Source organism: Ailuropoda melanoleuca, chromosome 15 (genome assembly GCF_002007445.2).
Source record: "Ailuropoda melanoleuca isolate Jingjing chromosome 15, ASM200744v2, whole genome shotgun sequence".
NCBI classification, from domain to species: domain Eukaryota; kingdom Metazoa; phylum Chordata; class Mammalia; order Carnivora; family Ursidae; genus Ailuropoda; species Ailuropoda melanoleuca.
The window spans coordinates 1,046,357-1,073,356 of NC_048232.1; the positions used below are offsets into that span (position 1 = coordinate 1,046,357).

At 54.5% G+C, this 27,000-nt stretch overlaps 1 protein-coding gene across 1 annotated transcript in view; it reads right to left on the reverse strand.

Moving 5' to 3' along the window:
- Positions 1–27,000, reverse strand: part of ADARB2 (adenosine deaminase RNA specific B2 (inactive)) — a 458,939-nt gene that overhangs the window by 135,623 nt on the left and 296,316 nt on the right. The window contains exon 2 of the mRNA XM_034644124.1: positions 1,287–1,373. Coding sequence (XP_034500015.1) covers positions 1,287–1,373 — 87 coding nt within the window. The remainder of the gene's footprint in view (positions 1–1,286; positions 1,374–27,000) is intronic.

A 27,000-nucleotide genomic window follows, 5' to 3' on the forward strand; every position in this document is an offset into this window, starting at 1 on the left:
ACCGAGTCCTGCGATTTTCCCGCTTAGGTCCTGAGACAACGGAAACAAGCATTTGTCAGACTTCGCTGAGGAGGGAGCCCTGAACGGATGGCCCAGAGACTGCGTTCTTATTTCTGCGGGGACTTTGTCTTTCCTTCCAGCAGCCAGGGTCTGCTCTGGTCCTGGCGCCATGACCTGTGACTGATTTGTGCCGTGATGCGGGGTAGTGCCCTCAGCCTCCAGTCCTGTTGCTGGCCGTGTGTCTTACTAGCTGACGGCAGAGTGGCCAGCACTCCCATGAGGGTCCCCCACTGCGTGTCCTGATCAAGGTCCTGGTGAGCTCCCGCCAGCTCTCCGCCCTGGCAACGAGCACAGTCTGCGCCATCGCACTTGGTGGAAGGGTGACCCATCTGTGAGGAAGTACTGAGATGCAGGAGGGATCTGTGTGGCTTGGGGGTTGAGAGTGTGCCAGTCACCTCCAGGAATCCCCCCACACACCAGTCCTGCCCCCCCCAGGGGCCCCTCCTTGGTCTCAGCAGGGGGACCTCTCAGATTCCCTCCCCCAACAGTGTGTCCGTCCCCACACCACAGTTTGGTGCCCCTCCAGTTTCATTCACCAGCCAGAAATGTTTCAACAGGCAGGCACCCGTCCAGCTCTTTCCTTGTTAAATAATCATACAAACTGTGTTCATTTTCCTCCTCCCTCCCTCCCTTCCCTCCCTCTCTTCCTTCCTTCTGAAGGGGAAAAACAAAGGAAAGAGAGGAGGGATGGTTCAAGAGAACTGATTTTTTCCCCTACAATCCTTGGAATTCTCAGTTATATAGTTGCTGCTAATATTTTCCTACTAACCAGATGGGGACAGGATTCTGGGCAGGGACAGGATTCAGGTGGGGACAGGATTCCAGGTGAGGACAGGATTCCAGGTGGGGACAGGATTTGGGTGGGGACAGGATTCTGGGTAAGGACGGGATCCCGGGTGCGGATGGGATCCCCGGTGGGGGCAGGATTCATGTTGACGGGATTCTGGGTAGGGATGGGATTCTGGGTGGGGATGGGACTCCAGTGGGGACAGGATTCCAGGTGGGGATGGGGTTCGGGTGGGGACGGGATTCTAGGTAAGGACAGGATTCATGTTGGGGACGGGATTCGGGGGTTGGGGGACAGGAGCTGAGTCTCCTGCTCTGGAAAGCCCAGATAGTCCCCACCATCACCCCAAGGGTCTCAGTGTTCGGCGACAATAGAGGACCCCACCTCTGCGCGTGGGGCCGGGACCCCCTCTACTCTTGAGGGAAGGGAAACTGCTTACTTAGACTGTCTTCATCCTCCGTGTTTGTGGCCCCGGGGCTTAAGTGCTTGAAGGGAGCGATGAGGGCTGACAACATGCTTACTTTGTCTGGAAAGAAAAGAAGAACAGGAAATGCACTGTTGACATCGAGTTTCAGACAAACTCAGTGCTTTCCTACGTTCTTATGACTGAGGGTTTGGACAAGGGAGGTTGAAAGCTCGTTTTGGTTTTAGCCACTTCATTCTGGTTCAGTCTTTTATTGAATTTCTGACAGCATTTTTATCAAACTCCTCTCTCTATTCAATTTTCAACTTTATGATTTCCATCTTTCTTCTTTTCTCATTTTTGGCCTCTCCCCTCCTCTTGTTCTGTGTCCCTCAAAACTCAAGGCGATGTCTCTGGGGCAACAACCTTGCGTGAGCTCATGGGCTGCTGGGTGGGGCACAGCCTCGGACCCAGGGCATTTCACAGAGAGGAAGTGAAGCAAGTGAAAAAAAAAAAGGCATAATTAAATGAGAATCATGAAAATAAAGCCAAGACCATTTCTCCCCGTGAGTGGAGAACTTGCTTTGTGGGCTTGAAGTGCATGAACAGGGATGGACTTCTCCTCAAGCTCTAGAATGCACTCTGCGTGCTTCTGGGTGGCGGGAGGAGCAAAGGCACATGAGGGAGGAAGGGGTGCAGGGTGGAGGCCCCCTCTGTCCCTTCTGCAAATGAGCACGTGACGAAGCAGGGAGAAGAGTGAGAGAGCGCCCTCCCCCTGCACCTGGTGGGGGGGGGGAGTAGAGGCGACACCTGTCCCGACTCAGCCTGGGGTGGGCAGCTAGACCCAGGGCAATGCCGCTCGTGACTGACAGTCCCCACAGTCTCTCTTCAGTGGGAAATGCAATTGGGAAACATTAAAAAAGGATTAATAAGGGGGCCAAAGGAAAAGCTCCTTTCTGTAGAGATTCCACTGACTACATCCAATCTCAGAAGCTAGGAGCACTCGTCCACAAGAGGGACGTGCTCCGGGGCAGAGGAGAGCATGTCCAGGGATGGCACACGCAGCCCTCCCTGTTCTCGGGCACGCCCCTGTCCCCGTGCATCCTGGGGCCGAGACAGGGGCCTTCTCACGGTTCCTGGTGGTTCTCGTGTCTGACCCGGCCCGTGGGGGCTGAGCTCCTTTGCCATGGGGACACTTCCCACCTCCAGGAATCTGTTGGCGTCAGAGGGCCGGGTCTCTGGTGGCTCCCACGCCATTGTCTGCTTCTGTCCCCGGGAAGGGGGGCTGCTGACTCGTGGGGCTCCCTTTCTGCACACATCTGAGTGTGACTTTGCACGAAAACATCAGCTAGTGGTTTTATCTGCAGTTAGCCTTCAAGCGTTCAAACCCAGTCCCAAAATGTGCTCTTTTTCTTTCAATTCTGAGCCTGTTTTCTCTTCACCCAAGCTTTCCAGAGGCCAGGGGAGTTCACATTGAAATTCATTCAGGAGCCTGTTAACAGCTGTTGTTTCCAGTAGGGACGGGCAACGATATAATGTTCACTCAGAGAGAACAATAAATAACTCAAATATAAAATGCCTGCTCTTTCTTCATTCTGTGGAATGAGAGGAATAAGCCGGGGAGGGACTGGCTCTCCCAAACCCTCACAGCCCAAGCTAATTTACTACAAGGGAATGAAATCTCTTGCTTGAGTTATAATTTCATTAAGGGCACCCAATAATGTTACACGAAGAGTGTGAAGCTCAAACTATTTAGTCTGGAGCATCTCAAAATGAAATTACATTTTTCTAATAAAGCGGGGCTACCAGTCAAACACCCACAAAAATACACTAAATCATTTCGGAGCTCACCTTAGCAAAATGGCGAAATAGTTCAAGATTCTTCTAGACCCTCCAAGTTCTTGCTTTCTAGGGTTGCCAGACGTGTCAGATAGAAACGCCGGACACCAAGTTAGATAAACACCAGATTACTTATTTAGTACAGACGATCTGCAGCCTTGTGTGGGGCACGCCTAGACTGAAAAATTAGTCAGTCTATCTGAAATTCAGATTTAAGGCAAAGGACGTGAAGAGCCACTTCTCCGAGGAAGGCATACAGACGGCCAGCAGACACACGTACCAGCAGCGCACAGGGCAGCGCAGATCACCGCCGCACCGGCTACGGAATGGCTGCCACAAAGACGCCCACGAGGCAGGAGCGGTGTTGGTGCGGGCGTGGAGGGGTCGGAGCCCCTGCGCCCTGGCGGGGGGAATGCGAAACCGGCACGGCCATGTCTGGGTCTACCCCCGAAAGCATCGAAAGCAGAGTCTCACAGAGACAGCTGCCCGCCCGTGTTCACAGCAGCTCGAAGCAACCCGAGCATCCACGGACAGAGGAATGCACGACGCGGTGTAGTGTACGCATGCAGTGGACTGTTATCCAACACGGGAGCACCCTGAGGCTGTGGTGCAGTCACTGGAGGACCAACACGGTGGGCTCCACTTATCTGAGGTCCCTAGGCGACACAGGAAAGCAACGGCGGGAGCCAGGGGGTAAGGGAGGAGGGGGCCAGTGTGTAATGGGGAGAGCGTTTCAGCTCGAGAAGATAAGAAAGTTCTGGAGGTGGGTGGTGGCGATGATTGCACAACAATCTAGATACATTAGATGCTGCTGAACTGTGTGCTTAAAAACGGTAAATACGGCAGGTTTTACTTTCTGTACGTTTACCACGGTTTAATAAGTCGCACTGAGCGGGATGGTCAGTATTGTACCTGCACCCCGCCTCTGTTGTGCCCTAGCAACTTCTCCAGCACAGCGGATGTTAGATTTCCAGCTCGAACACACCGTCCCGCAGGAAGCAGGACACCGAGGGAGCTGCTAGCCTGTTTGCTGGGCGAGCCCACCCGGCTTTCCAGCTGTTCACCCCCTGTCACAGCTCTGTGCGAAGAGGGGTCAGGCTGCAGCCTCAGCACGTCGTTAGGAAAGACGGCGGGAAGGACGTGCTTTATTTAGAAAAACTGCAACGAAAGTGACTGGACGTCAGCGGCGTTGTTGGCGGCTGTTCCCTTACGCGCAGGGTCAGTGCGGCCGCGCTGGGTTGGCTCGTCCGAGCAGAGCCCGACATCCGGTTTGCGCTGTTCTCTGGGTTCACACCAGTCCCGAGACCGGGTTCCTGCCGGTTCCTGATGGAAAATGGAGGCTGTGCTTCTGGGACTTTACTCCATTCTGGATGTTTGGGGCGTGCTGAGAGAAGCTGGCGCACGGAATTCCCTGGGCCCCCGGCTGCCCTCCACCCCCGTTGTAAAGTCTGGAAGAAGGAGAAGGTGTTTCTGTAGGGGAAGTATGTGGAAGGGGCATTGGGCACACCCTGCACCCCAGGTCTCTGATGCAGACCAGCGGGAAACGGACCCCAGGGAGAGAGCAGTGGCCCTGGACTGGCCGTGGTGCTGGGCGCGCCTGGGGCCGCCCTCCAGCCAGGGGTCACTTCCAGGCAAGGCCTGGTGGCCACCCCACACCACAGCATTTCTAATGCATCTCCTGAAGTGATCCAGGACATTTGCAGTAGAAACCTCATTGTTCTTGGCAAAATAAATGGCCAGGGCCCCATGGGGGTGATTTTGTGTTTCTCCGGAGCAGGTGGGAGGCACTTTGAAAAGGCAGCAGCTCTTGCCTGGAAACCATGTGAGATCACATTCGCTGAGAATATTGGTAACAAAGAACAAATACAACCTGGGAGTGTCCAGAGCGAAACAGAGTATCCAGGAATAGAATCATACCTATATATGGCCAATCGATTTTCAACAAAGTTCTCAAAGTAATACAACGGGGTGAAAGAAAGTCTTATAGACAAATAGTGTTGAAAGAACTCTGCACCAGCGTGGGAAAAGTGAATTCTGAGCTCCACCTCATACCATCCCCGAAAATTATCATAAAGTGGGTCATAAACCCAAACGTAAAAGCTGCAACGGTAAACTTGGGGAGGAGAATATAGAGTACTTTCATGGTCCTCATGGAGGCGGATTTCTTAGGACATAGAAAGCCCTAATCACAAAAAAATTAGTGTTCATCAAAATTAAAAATTTTAGGTTGCTGAAATTCACTGTTAAGAAAACAAAAAACAAGCCGCAGACTGGGATAGTAGATTTACAATCAAGACGACTTATTTGTATCCAGAATATAAGAACTCTTCCAACTTAATAATAAAGGGGAAAAATCCAAATTTAAAATAATGGGCAAAACACTTGAACAGAAATTCGACAAGAGATTACGCAGAAGCCAGTAATAAGCACACCGCTCAACAGCATCACCTATTAGGGAAATGCAAATTAAGATCATAAGCTTGTGTCAGGACACACCCGTTGGAACAGCTGAAACTGGGGGAGAAGCAGGGAAATCAGGACTTTCATCCACCAGTAACTTTGGAAGATGTTTGGCTGTTACATATGCACTAATTGCACTTCTAGATATTTACCCAAGATAAAGGAAATATATATGCCAAAAAAACCCCCACGTTTGTACAAGACTGTTTAGAGAGACTTTATCCATTACAGCTAAAAATTGGAAACATCCTGCATACCCATCAACAGAAGACTGGATACATGAATTGTGCTGCATTTATACATACGATGGGAAACTATGAGCAATGAAGACAATTGCAGTAGGAAAATATATTACGATATGGATGGATCTCGAAAACATTATGCTGACCAAAAAAAAAAAAATCTAGGCACAAAAGAGAAGGTGCTAAGTAATTCCATTTGCATGAAGTTCCCCAACAGGCAAACTGCTCTCTGGGGAGAGAAGTCAGGAGGGGGGACCTCCTGGGTCAGGTGCCGGCTGCCGGGCAGGCCCGGGGGGTTCTCTCTGGAATGATGTGTTACGTGTGTAACCCGTTTGTCATGAGCTGTAACACGTACAGGCTACATTTCTTCTGTGTAAATTACATTTAGTCATTTAAAATATTTAATAATATTTAAAATATTAAAATTAAAAATATGATTAAAATATTTAAAAATATTAACAGATTAAAAAGCGTGAGTGGATGAAAAAATGAACAATGTGAAGCAAGCATCAAAGTATTGTTCAATATGAAAGGAAAAATGCAGGTGGCCGATGGTGAAGACAGGTGTCTACCAAGAAGCAGAGAGGGTGTGCAGTCACGGGCCACCCACAGGCTTCGTGGTTTTGTTTTTGCTTCTTTTATAGATTGGAAAGCTCAACTGTCTTTCAAAGTTCTGCTGTGGCAATGAGAACAGTCACCACCTCAAAGGGGAAGCCCTTTGGAGACGCCCCTGGATTCCCATCAGGGCACGCATGTGTCTGGAAAGCAGGGGAGGGGAAGTGAGGGCCACAGCAGGTGCACAGGGAGCCGGACACGCACGCCAGGCCAGCCCGCTAAGACTCTGTTTACCTACGGCCGTGGCGTGAGGAGCTGTAAGGGGTCCTGTTTTTTGGAGCCTGCTTCGGTAAGACGACGTTTGGCTTTTTACCAAGGAAGGTGAAAATTTTAAAAAGTCCTCCGGTGCATGAGCCCCTGTCAGTTCCTTGGAAAGTCCATTCATCTGAAATAACACATTTTCTAGAACTTTTAATAAACCCTGTAATTGCTAGAACATTGGAGGATTCGACGTGCTACTCTGCCCCCTTACGAGCACTCCATATGTCACGGCAGGGGTTGTTTTAAAAGGCACGGGAATTGAGCACTTTGGTTCCACTGTCATTTCAACAGTTTAAAGTTTTGTATGACTTACGTCTGCCTCGTAGGCCGCACGCAGGCCCACGTCCCGCCCAGCCTCGCTCTCTGGGGCAGTGGTGTCCCTGGAGGAGAAGGTGACAGTTGGAAGCCCCCGCACTCTGCTGGTGCCCCAGGGCCACACACACCTCAGCCCCTCTCAAGTCGCACTCTCAGAGTTGCGTTTTGCCAAAATGCACTGTGACAGATGGCCTCCCACGAGCTGACCCACTTTCCTTCCCAGCCGTGTGTTCTGATCGGACACAAGTACGTCTTTTGTGGATGTGGCTTCTAGCTAAACACAAGCACAAATCAGCCTGAACAGGTGGGCCTCCCTGGGAAGCAAGGAAATAACCTGTACGCAGGCAGGGGGCGAGGGGTGCCGCTGTGGGGTCAAGGCAAAGAATTTTTCTCACGGAGTTTCAGGAACATGTATTTTAAACACTTTTCAAGCTGCCGTTCTATGAATGATACAAGGGAGTTCAGGCAACATTAAAGAAGAGATTCTGGGACCGCACGGAGTTTTGCAGCACACGAGAAGGTCTGATTCTCACAAGAGGACGAGACCTCTTTTGTCAGTTTCCAGGTGGGTAACAGTCACAAGTGGCCTTGAGTGGGTTCACGTAAGCAGGCAGCCGGCGTGCAGTGAGTATGCCTCTCATCGATGCATGGGCTGAACTATGGCTTCCCCGAAATTCATGCTGGAGCCCTGACTCCCGGGGCCTCAGAAGGAGACTGTATTTGGAGATGGGGTCTTTAAAGAGGTGACTGAGGTAGGATGAGGTCCCTAGGATGGACCCCAATCCAGTCTGACTGGGGTCCTCGTAGGAAAAGGAGATCAGGATACAGACACGCGAGGGCCCAGGGAGGGGACAGCCTCTGCACGCCCAGGAGAGAGGCCTGGGGAGACACCAGCCCTGCCCACGCCTGGACCTCTGGCCCCCAGCCCTCAGGACGCGGGACAGCAAACGTCGGCTGTGAGCCCCCAGGCTGGGGTGCTTTGGCATAGCCCGCACTGACTAATACATTCACTCAACAAAGCTTTATTGAATGCAATAAATAACACCTAATCCATGATTTCAAACTCTGATGCCAAGAAGGACCGATGCAGGGATACTGCTCCTGGCCAGGGGATCTAGAAGTCCGTGGAGGCATCCTTCAGGAGGTGACTGAGTAGCTGAGACCCAACAGGTCATAGGAATGTCTCCCACGTATTGAGCCAGGAGATCCCCTCCAGAGCCCGGAGACTCCTGCTGCAAGGATGAGTGTGGGATTACCCAAGTTAGGACGGGGAGGGCCGCCCTCAGCAGCAGGAGCAGCTCGTGCAAAGGCCCTGGGCAAGTGCGCCAGCATCTCAGCCTCTGAAACTGGGCAGCTCTGTCCAAGTGGCTCCCCATTACTGTGGGCGTGGAGCCTGGATTCTGAATTCAGGGCCCCAGGGGACCAGAGGGCAGCAAACGTGAAACCTCTGGATTGTGAAAGATGAGGAGGAGGGAAGATTGAGCTCACAGAGAGATAGAGACAGAGAGAGAAAGAGACAGGGAGAGATAGAGATAGGGAGAGAGAGACAGGGAGAGAGAGTCAGAGAGAGAGACGGAGAAAGAGAGAGAGATGGGGAGAGACAGAGAGAGATAGGGAGAGAGAGACGGAGAGAGAGACAGGGAGAGAGAGAGACGGAGAGAGAGATGGAGAAAGAGAGAGATGGGGAAAGACAGAGAGATAGAGACAGGGAGAGGCAGAGAGATACAGAGAGAGGGAGATAGAGACAGGGAGAGAGACAGAGATAGAGCAGGACAGAGACAGAGATAGAGGGAGACAGAGACAAAGAGAGACAGAGATAGAGACAGAGACAGAGAAACAGAGAGCTCTCATTTACGATGAGTCTGAAACACACGCTTGGGTCCTCAGAGTCCCCGCTCACTGCCCTGTGGGAGAGCCGCTACTGAGGGCGTGGTGGCCAGGTCAACAGAGGTCCCTTCCCCTCCCCCTCCCTGGATGGGCTCGGAACTTCTGAGATGGTAAACCTCGGTCAGGACAGGATGAGTCTGGGCGGGGGGCATGACCAGAGTTGAGGCTCTGCCTGAGATTCACTGGGGGTTGGGGGGGGCAGAGTATGGTTAAAAGGAAAAAAAAATGGAAAAAAACAAATAATCCTTGCGTGTTTAGCCTGCAAGGAGTTGAGACTTCCAGTGAGCTGGTGGGCTCTGCTCCGCTGCTGCGACCCCAGCGTCTCGGCATGCTTTCCCGTGTGGGACCCCGTGTCCTGGGGCCGGCGTGTGTGGTTGCTACGGGCAATGGGGGAGTGGGAGCACTTTCATGCCTTAAAGACTCGGAGGAAGTCAGGGAACAGACAGCTCCTAGGTCCCTCTGCAAAGTGCCGGATTCACGGGAAGCAATCCCTACGTGGGGGTCACCGTGAGCCCCCCGCCCGCTGTGGAACCATTAGTACCCGCGCCTGTGAGGACACGACGTGTGCTCTCAAGGAGTTGAACGGCACAGGTCAGAGGTCCCGTTCTCATGGGTGGCCTGCCGGAGCACGCTGCTCCTCTCCTAGACGGTTTCCCTGGGTCACAGCCCTGAGATGTCCGCGCACCAACGTGTCCCCACCCCGGCCTCGGTCTTTAATCAGGCCACAATCACGGCGCCACGAACAGTCTGGCAGACCAGGCAGACACTTTGGGCTTGACGGGTATGCCACATTCTGGAAGCCTGGCTTATTTTTGGAAGCCGTGGAGAAACAAACAAGCCCGCACCAGATTGCTCTACGTGAATAGCGGGCAAAGACACAGATGGTCTGACAAGTGATTGGCGGACCAAGGTGACTCTTTGCCACAAAGTGTATTTAAAATTTACATAAATACATGTAAAGGTGTGCGTTCACACCCACTTAGACTCACAGCCTTCCAAACTATCTGCCAAGGCACTCGGTGGCTTTGCGGACTCTAGACTCTGTCTTAGGGAGTGATGTCAGACTCTCTCCAGCAGCGTTCAGGCTCCTCCTCTTCTCTGCTGGACAACTAGTGGGTTCGGACCCAGGCCATCCAGCCTGGTCACGGTTCTTGCCGCCATCCCTGTTTGGGGCAGAATGTCCACCCCAGTAACAGGTTTATGGTGAAGCCAGAGTTCAGCTGGGGCTCTCACACTCTGAGGGCAGGCGAGGAAGCCTGCACTTCTTCCAAAAGATTTTCCTTCTGTTGGGCCAGCATGGTCGGGGTTCATTGGAGCCCCTTCAGCAGACGGCAAGCAGAGCGTGTTTGCTCCCCTGGCTCCGAGGAGCCGTGAGTATATGGGAAAGTCTACAGGAGGCGATGGGACCGTGATTCTGGTCAGGAATTCTAGGAGATCGTTATCTAGAGGCTGGAAATTCTCACGAAATAAAAACTGAGCCCTACGGACCTGCACAGGCACCCAAGGACTGTCGTTAGGGAGCCGTAGATACAGTGAGAGTGTAACACGTCTGTCGGCACTAACCCTACACTGGCCTGCAGGTCTTGTCTCCCTTTGAAGTCCTTCTTCAACCTTGTTGGTTCCCTGTGGGTCCTTGGGCTCCCTTTCTTCGCATCCTTTGGCCGCCCTGCCCTCTTTTCTTCGGAGACATGCTACACCAAAGTCCATCTGATAAAAAGATTGCCCATGTTAGTTTTCTCTGGCCAAGGGCGTTCTTCGCCTTTCCACCCCCCACCCTTCCCATGCTAGAGGCTTCCACCCTGAACCATTGTTTCTGTGAGTGAGTGAAAGCCTCAGGGGCATCCATCACTGACTCAGGTCACTGGGTGTTCTGAGCACGGAGTCGTGTGTTTTTCAGGTGGTAACGACTACTCTACAGAAATGCCGTGAATCGTGCATCCATGCTGGCTCATTGTGTCACCTTGACCAGGCTCTGGGAGGCCCGCTATCTGGCCACACATGATTCCCATGTGTCTGTGAGGCTGTTTCTCACCGACACCAGCACTCGAATCAGAGGACTGAGTAGAGCTGAGTCCTCCCAGGGAGGGTGGGCCTCACCTAACCAGTCGAGGACCTGCACAACAATATAGATGGAGAACGGAGGATTCTCTGTGTGCCAGCTGCCTGGCTGGGACAGCAATCCTCCCTGCACTCCTGGCTCACAGGCCTTCCCATCTGGACTGGCTTCCCTGGGTCACAGACCTTCCAGCCATATCACCTGCCTGCGTTCCCCGGAGGGAGGCGGGAGACCGTGGGGCTTTTCATGCTCTGTATTGAAGTGCGTTGGTTTCTTCTCATCTCTTGTGTTCTGCTGGCTCTGCCTCTGTGAAGAGCTCTAAGACGGCACTCCTGCCCCCGTGATATGGCTATTTTACGCACGTGCCCCACGGCACAGGAGAACCTGGATCATTAGCTGAGTCTGTTGCCTCTTCTCCCCTCCCCAGCCACAGGCCAGCCTCGTCCCGGACCTGGAGCTTGTGGGGATGGGGCGTGAACTTGCAAGCATGCTGTCCGCAGCTGTGAGTGGCAGCCAGCGTCCTCACGTGTCTGCATGCGGGTGCCTGTTTCCCCGTCCGAGTGGGGCCTCCGGGCTGTGAGCAGCGTCCCCACCATGTCTTTGCTGCGGTCTCAGTAGGTCCCGGTCAGGCCGGCGTCATTATCACTAGCATTTGCTTGCTGACAGGTGTCCCCACTTGCATGATACGGCATCGGCCGCCCTGCTTACAGACGAAACTCGCGCGTGGAGGCGGGAGGAGGCGGGAGGCCTGGAGGCAGCGGTGCTCCTTTAACCCCTAATCCCCCCTTCTGACACAAAGGCCAGGTTTCTCACTTCCCGCCAGACATCCTACCCGATGGCTGTAGACACATTTCTGAGTCCATCTGCTCACAGTTGAATGAGTGTCTCCGGCTGGAAACTAGCATTCCCAGGGTTTCTCTGACCCACTTGGGCCTCCCACCCAGGGCTTGAGACTGGAAAGCCCCAAGTCGCTGGACTCACCTTTCCCCTCCGCTGCATGTTGACCTGGTGCCTGGCTGGCTGAGCGAGCCCCTGGCTGCTGCTGCGTCCCCATCCTGCTCTCACCCTGTCCGCACCCCCCTGACTTATGCAATGATCCCCGGCTGGCTCTCGAGTGAGGTCCTGCAGGGCCAGCAGGCGGGAGAGCACACGGAACCTCTGCGGGTCTGAGTGGTGGGTGGGACAGGAGCGCGCCGGATGCGAGGGCCCGTTTCCTGAGCTGAGGCCCAAGCTGGTGTGTGCGGCCAGGGCTCCGCCCACGCCTCATGCCAGGCTGTCACCACAGGCCTCCACAAGAGCTCCATCTTGGCCGGACGTCAGCCCCGGGGGTCGCAGGCTGCCTGGGCAGGGCGTCGGGGCCCCATCCATCGACGAGCTGGGAGGTCTGCCCTGTCTCCTCGTCTACGTCAGGGCTGTGGTTGGGACTGAGTGACGCGCACAGGGGACACACCGTGTGGTCCTGACCGGGAACGTGCACCTGATAGTCGCCAGCAGTGACATTCAGAGGCGACGGCAGAGTTAGAACTTCTCCCAGGATACAGTCAATTTCTTCCTCTTATTAGACATTTGGTGACTCTCACATTCCTGAACTCAATTGCATCTAGTATGATTTTTATTTTATTTTCTTGTATTAGTTTTATTATTTGAGGTATTGAAGCGAGCTCATTTGAAAACCAGAACTAAGATAGCAGGGAAACTCCTGGCAGCCCCCCATCCTCCACGGACGTTGACAAGCCCCCCTGTCAATACTTGTGTCTTCCACGCTGTTTGACATTTGGCTAATTTCTTCTATGAATTAGATATTCTAATAACCGAAAATAGAGCACTGAGCATGCAAGCGATTGTTTAGAGAGCAGGTCAAGGCGTCCGTACTGAATCCGCAAGTCTGAATTGAATTATCTCCCTTTAGCACGGAGCTCCCACCTGCAGTGTGTACATATTTATTATTTTCAAGCTAATAGCTCGTCTGTTGCTGTGGTGCCGAGTGTGGTCACCTGTGCTGCTCACGTGTGGCGGGGCCCCATCCTGGCGCACACAGTCCCACACCCCCAGCCCTCCTGCCTCCGTGCCGCACCGTCCTTGCATCAGGTGCTGCCCTGGGCAGTCTCGGCTACGCGGACCCGGCCTGTCGTTCCTGGACTCCACCGTGAGCGCCATGAGCAAAGGGCCGTGCAGTGCTTGCTGTGCCCCAGAGCCTAGGAACCCCCACCCCGGAATAGTCCGGAACAGCCAAGAGCTCCCGTTCTTGACTTTGTGTGCAGGCTGCATCCTTGTGCTCAATGCCGGGTGTCATACCGCTCACTGAGCCTTCTCTCCTGCCTCGAGTGCACTCTCGCGCAGGCAGACAGCATGCGCATTCGCGGTAAGACCCTGCAGTTGGCAGACGAGACGGTTTCACTGGGTGGGTGGGCTACGTGGGGCTTGAACACAGCTGCGGTCCTCAGTGCCCCTTTCCCTCACTCCTGGTTTTCATTTCCCTCTGTGCTGAGCTGCCGCTGAGGTTCACGGTGTTCCAGCCCTGCTGTTGGGGTCTCGGCCTGTTCACGCCCCCGTCACGTGGCTCATGGACGCTCAGTTGTGCCGCGCGGGTGCTCATGCCTCAGAGGGTTGGTAAATACCCACTCCCGTGTGTTCAGGGGTTCCGTGGCACTATTTTGGGGGTGCGCCAGCCGGAACTAGCTGGAGCACAACCAACCAGGTCATGTCTGAACTCAGGACCATGAGTGATATCTAGAGAGAGAGAGAGAGAGAGGATAGGTAGGTGCTGCCCTCGGGGTGCACAGGGGACGGAGGGACTGCAGGCCCCGCATAGGCTGCCGGCCCTGGCGGGTGCTGGAGCCGCCGTGCTTCTGTGTCGGACTCTGGTCGGCCTCGAAGCATGACAAGGAAGAGGAATGAGAGGTCAGCTGGTTTGGGGAGGAGGAGAAAATTCTGGAAGAGAGCGAGGGTGGTGTGTGCCAGGCAGAGGGCGGCTGGAGATGGGCTCTGGATGCTCCCCGGGCCCATGTTTCTCCTTCCTGCAGGAGGGAACCAGCAGGTTCTCTGACATCCGCGAGAACTCGGTCGACCCGCCTCGGGGGCCGTGCCTGCAACGGGCTCCTTCAGGTGACAGGCGTTTGCAGGATGAAATGTGTGGCTCTGTGAGGTCTGAGTTTCTTATTACTCCTGGTGAGCCAGCAGAGTGAGTAGAAAGTGGTGCGGTGGATGGATTTTCTGTAAGACCGGCAACGTGTGTGTTGTTCCCTATTAGATTCCATGAAAATCAATCTGCAGCCTAGTTCAGCCTGGTAAAATTAGATCTAAAACTATTTAATTTTGTTTCAGGAGTGTTTTTCCCGTCTGATGCCTGGCCTGAGGACACACAGGGATAAAGTACCTTGAGTTATTACCAGCTCTGTGCGGGTGGGACTCACAGGATTCCGTATTTGCTCGGTGGCATGGCTCCGGTGCCCAGGAGGAAAGGCGAGCCTCCCCATCACCGAGACGCTCGCTGTTTATGCTCCTGTTTTGCATTCCACGCGGTTTGGTCATAAGATGTGGCAAATGAAGGTTTTTAATTTTCTGAGTATGTGTGTTTGTGTGTTTGGGGTCAGATGGTCTGAAGGGCTGACGGCTCTGCCGAGGGTGTGTTTGGAGGCAGCTGTGCTGGGCTGAGTCTGCTCTGGCCTCACCGGGTGTGTGACGCTGGGGGTCTCAAATGGTTGCTTCTGCAAGTGGAAGTTGCATTTTGGGGCTCTGGCGAGAATGGAGAAGTCCGAGAGCCACGAGAATGCCTGGTCAGGGCACTCAGCATCACAGCGCACACCTTTCTTTGGCAATGCTGTTGTTAAAAGTAACGTTACACTTGGTGAGGATCCTGTGCCTTCCCGGGGCTTCTGAGTCCCAGGGCACCGCTCCCCCTGTTACCGCGCAGGGAAGACACCCCCGGGAGGCGAGGCGCCTGCAGGGGTGGGAGGGGAGGTGGCATGGGGGCCGGGCCGTGGTTCTCCAGGTTCAGCTTTCCAACGAGGCAGTGTCCGTCTCACAGAGCTGTGAGTTGCAGTGACTGGTGGCACTGCGTCCGCGGGTGCCAGGAGGGTTTTTGGCCTCAGCTCTAACAGGCAGGGCTCGGGGGGGCCATGCCGTCCACGCGGTGGCGTGATGCACGGGGCAGCTCGGCGGGGGCTGGTCTTACTCCCGATCCTGGGAGACAGGCCTGCTAAGCGCTGCGCTGGGCGCCTGACCGCATCACCCCTGCCCTTCCCTCACCTCCAGGAGGAAAGTCAGGTGCAGAGAGGTGGCGTGACCGCACAGGTGGGTCTGTGTACCCTTGACCCCTTCTCGACACACCAATACCGCTCAGCTGGAGCTGCTGCGTTACTAACACCAGACTGAACTTTAAACCAGAAGATGCCATCCTTGCCAAAAATTCCTTCCACGAGCAAGCACACTTGAGGAATGCTAAGTTCTATAAAATTAAGCAGATTTCTCTACTGAAGGGCTTCTGGGGGCTTCTAATGTGCAGGATGCTAATATAACTTGAAAATCTTCGAAATGGGGTAACCAAACAGCATTTCTCATGACCTTGGAGCGTGTTTTTCACAGCATCTCATGGAGCTTCTGTTCCATGAGACGTAACGTGAGAAATGCTGACAGATGGGGCCCTGGGAGGCCTCGCCTAATGTCTCGGGAGCAGCCCTGCAGATGTTCCCAAGTAGCACCGTGGAAAACCTCCAGTCAGCTGTGAATCTGAGCTGCAGGCTGGGGGAGGGAGCCCGCCTCATTTTGTATTTGATACAAACATCCATGTGTCTGTGCAGAGGCGTGGCCTAGTCAGGGAAGGGGTGCATCTCCAGGCTCGTTTTTGCGCGGTTCACTCATCCGTAGTCGTTTGGTGCACATTTGTTGAGAGCCGACTATGTGCAAGGCTCTGTCTTTGCCACAAGAGTCCGCAGAGAACGGGCGAGTGTCTGTGTCAGCTCGGATGTGCTCCCGCAGCAGCCACGCGTGTGGGTTTCCTGCAAAGCTAAGGACCACACGTGCCTGACAGCTGCTCTAGTTGGTGGTGTCCAGCACGTCTGACCGTGGGTATAACGTATATCATCATTTGCAGACTTGTGCTGGGCTTGCCTGCAACTGAGGGAGGAGTTCACCCCCAAGAGTCGGGTGTGGGCGAGTTCATCGTCTTTGCCACTTAGCTCCTACTTTCTTCCAGCCAACAGAACCCCCACTTCCTTGGGGGGCACTGTTCCTGACTCGCAGCCTAGTGGTTGGATAAGGCCACCCCTCTCTCAGCTCGGAGGGGCTCTGATGGGCCTGGTCAGCAGAACCACCCCCCACCACTGGCATGGAGGACAGGGTTTGCAGGGCCCAGTGCAGAATGAAATGTGGGCCGCAATGAGATGAAAGCATGAGGAATGTCAAGACGGGGACAACAGAGCATTACGCCAAAGGTGGGCTGTTCCTGGCCTGGGCACCTGGCTCCCTTCGGGCCGACTAGGGGCAGACCCAGCTCTCCTGTTTCTCTGATGGGCAAGAGCGGCCCCCTTCCTGCTGAATTTAGGGTGATACTGTGAGTCTGGACCTGACACCCTGCAACTGTAGGAAAGCCTGGACCTGCCCACCACCGTGCGTGGTTCACCGGGAACCAAGGGGTTGGGGACAGAGTGAGGCGGGTCCGAATTCTGCCAAGGGACCCTGACTCCAGCCCAACCACCGACTCGTCAGTCCCAGGAGCCACGACTGGTTTGCTGACACGTGCAACCAAATACATCCCAGCTTAAAATATTTACATGTTTTCTGTTGGCTTTGGCTCATTTGTGAGACGGGACTCATTGCCATGTCCCAAAGACAAGCCGATGTGGGAACGCTCTGCCTCGGGTCAATTGGTGGAATGTCCATGTCGGCACTGCTTTCGCGGCAGGAGAGGCGTCGGCTTCTCCGTGTCCGTGTGAGAGAAGGACCCCCCCCCAACCTGCGGTGGATGACCCTGAGATGCTCTGAGAACCCTGAGCGCCACAGCGGCAGCCTGCTGCTCTAGGACAGATGGGCCCGGCATGCTTGCCAGCCCACAGGCGGTCCAGGTGTCTTCCCGCCTGGACGCCAGTGCTTTCTAATCCCTGCAGCATTTGGGGGCGGCCCCCCCCGAGGTGCCCTCAGTACACCTTCATCAGTGCCACTGCATGCCGTCGGTCACAGAGATGGCCTGGGCCGGCTCACGCCGTCCCTGATGCCCTGGTAGGTGGAGGTTGGCTCGCACTTGTGTCACTGGGAATGTTTGTAGGGCTGCTGCCCCTGTGCTCATGGGGAGTGGTGTTGTGACCCCGATTCTCATATGAGTTGGGGTGCCAGAGGCGCTCACAAGAACCAGAGGTATGATGCTCTTTTCCAAAGCGCGGAAGCCCGAGGCTGTCTAGGAGGAGAAGTACCGTTTAGCCCATGGGCTCACGCTCCACTGGTGCCTTTTGATGACAAGTTCTAGAGTGCCCTACATCTTATTTAATTAAAACACAAGCTTTTTGGTCCCAAAGGCGGGGATAGGAGGCAGCCTTTTCTTTGAACTGAAGAAAGTGTGTCCAGGAGCTGCCTTTGAGCGTGGCTGTGCAGACAGTTGCAGCACGGGGCACGCTTGTATTTGCGAGGTTCACGCGGAGAGAGCTCAGCTGAAGAGCTTCCTCGGGGCCTGTCAAGCTTCTGGGGACACATTCCTCTGTGTGTCTCGGAGGCCCTGCCTTACTGTGACGCGCATCAGGAGCGATAATGGGGGCCGTGCGTCTGGGTCCCCAGGCGGTGAGCTGACAGCCTGTCCTTGAGTGTCAAGATGGCCAATAACTCTGCAAAGACAAAGCAGCTCATTTGCTGGGCTGTCACTGCTCTGCTGTCATTGTCCCCAGGGCCCGGTGTGTCAGAGTGGGCCGGGCCACAGGGAGCACCCCGTGTGGGGGACTTGGGGAGCACTGACTCCACTCCCGTTGCCTGTGCGTTTAGGGAAACACGCCCCTCTATGCCTCGGCGGTCAGCGAGCAGTGGTGCCAACCCTGTGCACGCCCTCGCGGGCCTCACCGCGGGTCACCCACGGCTGCCACAGCCCAGCGTCCTGGCTCCGGAGCCCAGGGAGCCTCGCGTTGCTTCACTGAAACCCGCGGACCCAGAGGGGTGCCGACCAGACCCCCAAAGACAAAGCGATGAACAGCTGCAGCTTAATGTATGACGACCAACCACCTTTCTCATCTCCAAGGAAGTACTGGGCTGGTTTTTTTATTGTTTCTTTTAGTTGAAATTGTTTAAGAATGCGTGGCTGGTTTAAGCAACAGAATGCTCCTCTCTGTCCACATTAAATCTCGGGTCTTAGAAGCTTCGTGTGTGAGTCGGGGACGCTGAGCCTGCACCCCCGCCTCCTCCACCGACCAGGGCGCTCCCACCCAGAGCCCTCGGACGCCCCCGGGGCACAGTGGAGGCTGAGGGGGCGGGGGAGCAGCCCACCTGAGCACGCACACTGTGCACCCCTCACCGCGCTCGGAGCCTGTAGCGGGCGCGCTCAGTAATAGCGAGTATTTGTTGCTTATTGACTGTGTCAGGAGCAAAGGGGAAAGCATCAATTTCCATGTATTTCCTCAACGAACGCTCACGACGGTCTCGAGTTTATCATTATCCTCCTTTCATCAACAGGAAAGTCGAGGCTCAGAGGAAATATGGGGTTCGCTCACGTGTGGGCCGAGCGCGGACCTGCCCGGCTAGCACAGACCCCTGCAGAGGTCCCGTCTCCAGGCGGGCTGCTGCAGTGTCTCTGGGGGGGACACACGGCCACGTGCCTGCATGTCCCTGAGCAGGCCGTGCCTCTGAGAAGCCACAGCCCGAAGTGAGCCTGATTATTAGACCCCCTGCTTACAGACGCTGATCACAGTTTTTCTTTCCACAACTGCCGGCCTCCATATGGGCATGGACTGTATCCTGACGAATGGGCTGAAGTGTGCTCCAGGTCCTGGGACCCCCCGTGTCCCCTGTCTGGTGCTTGCACCGTGGGGCTGGCGCGTGCCGCTGCCTTGGCTGTGGCAGACCTCCTTTGGCTCGGGCATGGGGCTGGTGGACACACATTGCCCTCGGGACACTGCTCGCGGATGGAGGCAGGAGCAGAGGGCGGAGGCGCCCGGGGCAAGCAAGGTGAGGGAAGCCCAGGGTGACTGGAGTGGGTGGCGACCGTCTTCGTACTCGATCCCTTTGTTCTTGTCCATCCCTGCAGCCTCCCTGCACAGACACCATGGCTTCCTGCAAATATAGGCAGCCTTGACTTCTTCCCCGTGACTGAACAGTCTTTCAAACTCTGGAGAAACTCTCAGAGAATCTGACTTTGGGCCATGTTGATGCAGGTGCTGGGAAGCTCTGACGGGTCCGGGGACAGGGAATAAAGTGCTGTGTCCAGTTTTCCTGGTTGTCGGACGCAGAGCCGACACCCTCTGGGACGGCCGGGGACTAGTGCTGGGCTCACTCCAGGGCCCCTGAGCCCACGAGCTTCCCCATGAGTGGATCTGCAGCCCCATCAGCCCTGACTCACCAGCCCTGTCCCCAGGTTTTGCCATGTGGATGGAGGATGACGGAGGGAGGAGGGTGGCAGGGGAGCCCTGCAGAATAGGGAGGGAGCCCAGGCCCTGCAGAGCAGTGGCTCTCTGGGCACCCTCGTGGATCCCGTGCTGGCCTCAGACCTGCGGTGAGCCCATCCTCTGTGCTGCTGTGTGCACCGCACAGCCCTTGAGCTTAGGACCTCGCCTTAAATTAAATGTGTTGTTTTACACAAGCACTTACACAGCCCACTAAGTACGCTGACGGGCCCTGAGCCCCACCAGGGACGCCGGCCCACCGCTGACCTCCTGCTTCTGCCAGCCTGGCCGGAGAGCCTCAGGTCCTCCAGTGCAGCGGCGAGGAAGCCGGTGAAGCCTGCGGGGCCCTCGGCACCTGTCCTGTCCCCCGGGGAGGGGGAGCCGGGATGCCAGGTCCGGATGTCCCCCAGGAGATCTCATGGCTGTTCCTGAGGAGGCCCTGTGCAGCTGAAGGCGTTGGATTTGCCCACGGCCTCCCATCACAGAATGACTGTGCCCTCCGTGGGGCTGGGCCAGGGAGGGCAGCCACCAAGTCTGAGTGAAAGTCACAGCTCCCGAGTCTGCGGCTTGGCCTTCTGCTCAAACCGCTGAGGTCAGCCCTGGTGCGGTCCTGCCCGCCCTTCCCGGCAGGGCCTTGCCTGGGCCTGTGAGGAGTTGGGATCCTGGCGTGGGGTGGGTGGGGGTGCTGCAGGGCATCCTGGAGAGCGTGTCCACCCAGACCCCACAGTCATCAAGCCGCAGTGGCTTGTCCCTCCTCGGCGCACGTAGAGCCCGTTCGTTGCCCCCAGGGAAAATGGAGACATGAGCTGACTTTGAGCAGCAAGCAGCTGTTGTCAGGGCACCGTGGGCTTTAAATCTGCTCTGGGGGCGCCCTTGAAGACCCGATGGCCACCAGCCCCGTGGCCTCCACCGAGTTGGGTTCCCAGGAGCAGGAAGGCTCACGCGCGGTGACTGCACGTGGCTCTCACGTCTGCACACGGCCTCCTTCTCTGGCTGGACTCCTGCCTGGGCCACACGTCCAGCCGCGTGGGAGTGAGTTCTCAGCTGCGGGCCCGGCTTGCAGGGCCGCGCTCATCGGACCCCTCCCACACTGGGCCACCTGGGCTGCTGAGCGCAGGGGTGCCTGGGAGGCTCTCGGAGGACAGAGTACTTGCTTGTTTGAGCGTCCCTGGGCTGTGGTCACTGGCCTGTCTTCCCCAGCTGCTCCCTCTTCCTGGCTCTGCAGGCAGGCGAGGGGGGTCAGGAAAAACCAGTGCTTCCTGATTTCTCTATTTTCCTAAATCCTACCTGACTTACATGTGGACCCAAGATTTCTTGAACCCAAAGCCAGGAATTCAACGCTTTCTCCTCTGCTAACTGCCTGCCAGTATGACTTCCCAAAGCTACAGGCCCCTTGGGCCCACTGCGTCCCTCGTCTGTGACATTCGGGGACAGTCCTACTCAGAGGCTGCAATGTTTAGTGAGGCTGACCAAGGGCTGAGAAACTGCTGGAGTATTCAGTCAGTGCTTGATAAACCAAATTCTGCAGCGAAAGCTGTTCTGTTTTTCTGCACTCTTAATCGGAATTTGGAAGTTATCACCTTATTGCCGTCACTATAAATTTCTGAACACAAAGACTCCAAAACTTCTGTTTTAAACAACTTCTTCCTGGAACAGACCTGAAAACGCTATGGAAGTGATCCCTCAGCCTGGCGGGTTCCAAGGGCGCAGCCGAACCTTGACTTCTTTGCTTTGGCTGAGTTACCAGGCACTTAGTCCCTGAGATATTGTCAGGGAGCCTGGGCGATTGTTTTGCAGCGAGGGGGACGGTCGAGACGTGGGCACATTGGTGCGAGCCCCCAACGGGCCTGCACCCACTCACGGCAGCCTGCAAGCCCAGGGGAGGGGGCACCCTTCGGGGGAACTCTCGGTCTTTAAGAAAGTCACAAAACGCTCTGGAGAGCTGGACACCCCGGTCTGTTTCCCGTGTGACCTCATGTGTTGGCCGAAAAAGGCGGCCAAGAACGTTTGCTTGAAGGGCTGTTTGCTGACAAAGGCACTTTAGAACTCTATCCTAGGCCCGGGTGAGCAGGAAGCGTGTGGCCAGGGGCGTGCAGTATAGACCCAGGTGAGCAGGAAGCATGTGGACAGGGGTGTGCAGTATAGACCTAGGTGAGCAGGAAGCGTGTGGACAGGGGCAAATGGAGACACAGAGGAGTAGGTGGTTTTTCTAAAATCGTAGCAAATGAGATAGACGTGGGGTTTGCGCCCTCGTTTGCCCGACACCCGGATACGAGTCTGTGAGCTCATTCATTTGCCCGTTCGTGTAGGGCTTTTGCTTCGTACGTGGGTTTTCTCCTTCTTCTGGAGTCTGCAGTAGGCTGGAATTGCTCCCCCCATCACAGTACTCTGCACGGGGAGCTGGGGTGCAGCCCCTCTGGCCTCCAGGACACCTCCCTGACCTTGACTGTGCCTCAGCGGGGTGTGTTGTGGCTGCCGCTTCTCGTTCTCCTCACCAGTTAACGAGGTTGCCGGTGCTCAGCAAGTGTTTGTGCAGCGAGTAACTGAGTGCACCCATGGGTGCGGTGCTGGGTGCCGGCAGGGAGGGGTACGAGGTTATGCAGGGGGGCATAGAGTAGGGCAGGCACGGCAAGCAGGCTACAGGATGCTTGGCATTTTTAAAGAAGGAACGCCTTAAAAATCACGCCAATGGTCTTGGACTCTGTGCTGAAGGGGAAGCCGGTGGTGTTTGTGGGACAGCTGTGGAGCAGAGTCCCAGGCCGGCAGCCCTTTACTAGCTGAGCAGGCTCGGTTCAGTCATAGAGCATCTCTGAGCCGGTGTCATCCCGGAGTTGGGGACTCACGTGGACCTCCACCTGTCGTGGGCGTTCAGGGAAGCTTTGTAAACTGACGAGGCTCGTACAACATTTAGGACCACGGTCAGGGCTGTGCGGTGTTCTGTTCAGCAGTCCTGGGTCCGGTGAGCATTCCTCAGCATTTCAGGCCCGCCGTGAGATTCTATGAAGCTCCCCAGAAAGTTCCGGATTCAGACTCAGGGTTCACATCTAAAGTAAATCAAGGCCTTCTCCTTGGTTTGGTTCTTGTCCCCGATTTGCCTGGACCTGCCTTTCTCAGGGGCTCGACGGCTGGCTCGCAGGCAGAGTGCTCAGCCAGGGCTGACCCTCCCTCCGGCTGGGACCCCATGAAGCATGAGCGCTTGGGAGAAGTGCTGCTGATGGTCTGCAACGAGGTGTCAGCCAGACAACTGAAGCCACACTGGAAACAGAAGAGAACTTGTCTGCGGTAAGCAGCGGTTCTCTAAACCATCTACCGTTCCCCCCCCCCCCCCCCCCCCCCGCGTCTGCAAGAGTAGCTGTTGCACCACGCACGCACGGGTCCAAATCGGGTCCTGCTCGGTGCCTGAGGTAGTTTTAGGGCGAACCACATGGTCAGAATAGTTGTAAAAAAGCGCAAAGCATCGAAATTCATGTAACTCGGTCACAGTGTTCCAAATATATATGCTGATATGTAAATATATGTATATAAATATATGGAGTTTCCTAAAACACTCTGAAAAACGCAGCAAGATGCTGGCATCGTCAAATGATGCATTATTTCACTTGTGTTATTTTCTAGTACGGTTTGGATACTCTGGGGAAAAAAGATCCACTCCTCCATGTTTGTTAATTTTCTTGGAAATTTCCCTCTTCTGTTGCATGTGCTTTACACCGTGAACCAGTTGCCTCTGGCCTGTAGTTTCTGGGCAAGTGTAACTGTGTAGCCTGGGGAAGAAAAGGTTCGCCTCGAACACTGGATCTCGAGCAAATAGTGGAGTTAAGGGAAGGCAAGTTGGTTTTTAGCAGAATAAGACAGAAGCAGGGGTTTATATGTACACGGAAATGTAAGGTGACACATCATCTCACCTCTCCCCTGTCTACGAATCTCTCCATTTAGCACATAATTCTAATTTAGCACTTTGTGTGTGGAGAGCAGAGCTTCCCTGCAAGATACTTCTGAGAAAACCAAGTGTAAATCGGTGTAAGAGGTTTATCTCAGCTCTCAGCAGAGTGGACTGAGTTCAAGGAAAACCCAGAGCCCCCGTGGAGGGCACGGCTCCGGCAGACAGGGAGCGCCAAAGGCTGCAGGTGCACGAAGGGTGACCCGGGGCTGCTGCTTCCGCGGTTGTAGTAGCCCCTCATTACCCCCCCCACAGCTCTCGTCGCATAACCGAGTGAGTTATACTGCCCGAGGCTATTGCTCAGATAACCTACTGAAAGTGGTAGTTCCCCCTTTTATCACATGGATCTAAATGTTAACTAAGTGCTTGTTAGCTTTTCACATTACGTCACGGAGGGATTCATTAGCTCTTCCGTCTCCGGTATGTGCTTTAGGAGTCCTTGGATTAAAGATGAATCAAAGTGATTCAGTCCTGCAAGTTTTGGATTAGAAATCAGTGTCTCTCTGGATATCATCCAAGTGTAAAATGTAGCACAAATTGCCTTTAAAAATTAATAATTCACAAAATCTATGGGCTAAGCCCAGTCTGGCTTGAGAAGATAAGTAAAATAAATATTGTAAAGTCAATTTTTAATAATCTGTGGCATGGAATTTAAGCACAAGAGAAAACATTTAGCAATTAGGCGGGAGCATGTGGTGCGTGATTAAATGTGAATAATAATATTTAAAGCCCCGTACCTTACTTGCTTGCAGAAAATATCACTTAGAGTTCTAATCTAGCACACAACACAGCTTGTACCATTTCTTTGTTTGATGAGCTCCTGCCTTGAGATGTTCACGTTTGAGCAGTGACTTTTATAAGCGTTTTTACATCGGGAGCTATGTGTAGGACTGGCAAGAAGTAGCAGAGAGAGATGTTTGCTGAGGGATTGTCCGACTAGTGCAGTCATGGAAAATAATATAATTAGATCCGTCACCAGGCTGGTAACCAGTGGTCGGGCATATTTATCTAATTATTGAGACAGCGCATTTACATCTGAGGGGATTTTATTATAAGAGGTTTATAAGATTAGGAGTTAAGGCTGATCTCTCGACTCTATCGACCAAATAGAAGCTGGCCTCTGGGCTATGGTTTTTCATGATGAAGAATAAAATCCCTGATGGATGATGGCAGGTCCTCATCTTCCAGAAAGAGGCATCAACATAAAAGGCCGAGGAAATGGAGTAGCCTGAGCGGAACATAGACAGAGAGAGAGAGAGAGAGAGAGCGAGCGAGCACGCGGTGCTCTCAGATGCAAGGGGCAGCCTGCTGCAAAGGGCACAGCTCTGCACCCAGGTCGGCAGGTCGGGAGTTCTGGAAAGAGAAAGACAAGAGGGGGAGAACGAATTCTGGAGGACTCTAGCCATTAACCCCTGTGAGCACCAAAGACAGATCAGAATGCCATCCTCAAGGAGCCAGGATTACAGTTTCTTCTCTGTGCTGACCTTGAAGCCGCGTTTTGCAGGGATTTGTACTCTGCATGTACTTGGAGTGAGTCTGTCTGTAGAGAAGAGATGGTGGGAACTTGTCATCTCTAAACCCCAAGCTGTGCAGCCTCTGTGCACTTGAGGGGCTGGCCGTCCAGAGTGGCAGCGGTAGCCGCTGGCCTCTGGGGGAGCTCAGGACTCCCAGAGCCTCCACCGTTGGTCAAAGTGTGGCTAAGAGTCAAGGTGGATGGAGGTGGCTCAGGTCACTAGGGTCGGGGTGGAGAAGGAACGGTGTGGACATTTCCTTGGACCTGTGTTGATTTACTCCAGACAAGAGAAAACGTCTACATTGGGGTGGGAGTTAAAACTTTTGTCGTGGACTGAATGTGAGTGTTCTCCCCAAATTTCCCGTGTTAAAGCCGAACCCCCAGGGTGATGGAGTTAGGAGGTGGGTCCTCTGGCAGGTGGTGAGGTCATGAGGGTAGGTTCTGTATGATGGGATTCGTGTTCTTGCAAAGGGCGCCCCAGAGTGCCCCTTCACCCCCTCCACCATGTGAGGACAGAGAGAAGACGCCGTCTGTAAGCCAGGAAGCGGGGTCTCAGCAGACACCGGATCTGCCACTGCCTGGCTCTTGGACTCCAGCCTCCAGAGCTGTGGGAAGTCAATTCCTGTTCTTTAAGCTTCCCCATCTAAAGTGTTCTGTTATAGCAGCCCCGATGGGGCTCAGACAGCCCTACAGTGAAAACCAGTGCAAATCCACGTGCCCATGTGTTCTGTGGTCTTTGTCTCCTGTTCAGATTTACAAGAGTGGTTCGTTTCTAGGCTTGTTAGGATTTGGAAATCTAAACCCTAGTTACACTCCACACAACTGAAATAATAGATCTCAAGTGACCCAAGTTCTGGCTTCAAGGTTGTCACCTTGTGATGTCAAGGAAGTTGCCAGAGCCTTCTGCCTAACAGTTAGCCAATTTCTAAAGGCCTTGGGAGTGTGAGAGGTCATGGAAGGACTTCAACTTAGTCTTGTTTAAGATCTCTTTTATTACAGAATGTTATTCTCTTGCTGAATACCTATTTTTTGATACCTTATATGGGCCAGACACTGTTCCGGGCACTGGGGATGTAGCAGTGAACAAAACGGACAAAACTCCTGCCCTTGTGAACTCCCGTGCCCGGGCTTGGACCATGTCAGGTGTGAAGGCCTGGTGCTAAAGCAGGATGGCACGACTGAGGGGGATATACAGGTCAAAGAGACATGGCCATTACGTAGCACCGACAGTTTTCTTTGTCCCTCCCACTGTCGGATCCACTCTGCTATCACCTAAAGGGAACCGAGAGGGACACGTTAACGGAAGGTGGTTGGAAGGTAGGGGTCATTGCCTAACCCTGAACCCATTCAGAATGCTGCTCTTGGGAGCCGGGAGACCCAGGGAGCATTCCTAGACTGGGAGGGAGGGATGACACATGGTGCACAATCATACTTCGTCCTTGACGAGCATGAGACAGGCATTCCTGGAAGGTACTGTCTCCCCCTGAGGCCCTGTGAAAAGAACAGGGCCCCAGGCATCGAGCTCTAATGGTGGTTTTAGGCTTGCTTCATCTGAATATGACAGCTATTCTGGGGAACCCACCACTCAAGCCCAGTTATGAGCCAACATCTTCCTCCAAAGCTCTGGAAGCTTCCATGGAAGCAAAGACTCAGGTCTTGACCTCCACACTTGCCATCCAAGGTCATCAGAGGGAGTGAAATGTGGACATCAAAGTTTGCAAAAGAATGAGGGAAGATACGTAGACTCAGTGAGGTCAAGAAGGATGTCTCGCAGCTTTCTGCGTTTCCGTAAGGCCGGCAGTTGTAAGTACTTTTCTACTGCAGACTGAGCTAACGCTTCAGGTTCAGGACCTCCAAGCTGGTGGCACATGCAGAATTAAGTCCACCCCGGGCAGTCTACGGGGGAGGGGGTGGTGCACACCTGACCTGTGCCCGGTGGTCAGGGCAGGGGCGGTGACCCCTCCCACGCTGTGCTAATAACACTGGTGAAGAGCTTCCCAGTAGGGCTCATGCCCCCTAGGCATCCAGGAACCACACCTGCAAGCCACTAAT